Source organism: Empidonax traillii, unplaced genomic scaffold (genome assembly GCF_003031625.1).
Source record: "Empidonax traillii isolate 1590-97213 ecotype Southwest subspecies unplaced genomic scaffold, ASM303162v1 scaffold7190:size5263, whole genome shotgun sequence".
Lineage (NCBI taxonomy): Eukaryota > Metazoa > Chordata > Aves > Passeriformes > Tyrannidae > Empidonax > Empidonax traillii.
Window position 1 is genome coordinate 3,788 of NW_020962383.1, and position 1,309 is coordinate 5,096.

General features: G+C 55.2%; 1 protein-coding gene and 1 gene segment (V, D, J or C); one reads left to right on the top strand and one right to left on the bottom strand.

The window, feature by feature from the left end:
* Positions 1–346, top strand: part of LOC114073587 (immunoglobulin gamma-1 heavy chain-like) — a gene marked incomplete at both ends in the record, with an annotated part of 3,943 nt that extends 3,597 nt beyond the window's left edge. The window contains one exon of the mRNA XM_027911316.1: positions 209–346. Within this exon, the coding sequence (XP_027767117.1) occupies positions 209–346 (138 nt within the window). The remainder of the gene's footprint in view (positions 1–208) is intronic.
* A 381-nt stretch (positions 347–727) lies between these two features.
* LOC114073588 lies at positions 728–1,066 on the bottom strand (the record flags this gene model as incomplete). The annotated part of the segment is given in 1 exon segment: positions 728–1,066. A coding segment is annotated over 1 exon segment (339 nt), but the record flags the coding sequence as incomplete, so codon positions are not given.
* Positions 1,067–1,309: the final 243 nt, after the last annotated feature.

Below are 1,309 nucleotides of genomic sequence, written 5' to 3' on the forward strand. Positions count from 1 at the left end.
GACCCCAAATCCCAACCATTGACCCCAAATCCCAACCATTGACCCCAAATCCACACCATTGACCCCAAATGTCAACCATTGACCCCAAATGTCAACCATTGACCCCAAATCCCAACCATTGACCCCAAAACCTCAACCATTGACCCCAAACCATGATTGTTGACCCAAATCTCAACCATTGACCCAAATCACGGGCTGAGCGCGCCAGAGCCCCGGGAAGGGGCTGGAATGGCTCGCTGGGATCAGCAGCAGTGGTAGTTACACCTACTACGCGCCGTCGGTGAAGGGCCGATTCACCATCGCCAGGGACAACGGGCAGAGCTCGGTGACGCTGCAGATGAACAACCTCAGGGACGAGGATTCCGCCACCTATTTCTGTGCCAAACATTTCAGAGCTCGATCTGCTGGTTGGGGTTATGCTGATGCCATCGACCCCCTTTGTGGGGTCCCCAAACCTCCCCATACCCTCCCCCCAAGGCTCCGCCCCTTCACACCCAGCTCTCGCTCGTTGGTCCTGATTTTGGGTTGGTTTTGCCCCAAATTCTTCACCTTTGGCCCCCAAACCCCAACTCTTTGTCCCAAATCTCTGCCATTGACCCCAAATCTCAACCATTGACCCCAAACCACAACCCTTGACCCCAAACTCCTCAAAAGGTAAAGGTTGGGACCAACAGTTGAGATTTCGGGTCAATGGTTGGCATTTGGGTTCAACGTTTGACGTTTGGCATCATCGGTTCAGATTTGGGTGTGAGGGGTGGAGCTTTGGGGACCCAACAAAGGGGTCGATGCCATCAGCACCCCCCCAACCAGCACCACCAGCTTTGGCACAGAAATAGGTGGCGGAATCCTCGTCCCTGAGGTTGTTCATCTGCAGCGTCACCGAGCTCTGCCCGTTGTCCCTGGCGATGGTGAATCGACCCTTCACCGACGGCGCGTACTCGGTGTAACGACCATTATAGTTGATCCCAGCAACGTATTCCAGCCCCTTCCCGGGGCTCTGGCGCACCCAGTACATGGTGTAGTCGCCGAAGGTGAAGCCGGAGGGGCGGCAGAGGAGCCACAGGGGCTGAACGGGGCAGAGATTGGGGGTCAATGGTTGAGATTTGGGTCAACAATCATGATACGGGTCAATGGTTGGGATTTGGGGTCAATGGTTGGGATTTGGGGCCACTGGTTGAGATTTGGGGTCAATGGTTGAGATTTGGGGTCAATGGTTGACATTTGGGGTCAGTGACTGTTCTTTGGGGTCAAGGGCGGAGATTTGGGACAAAGAGTTGGGGTTTGGGGCCAAAGGTGGGGAATTTGGGGC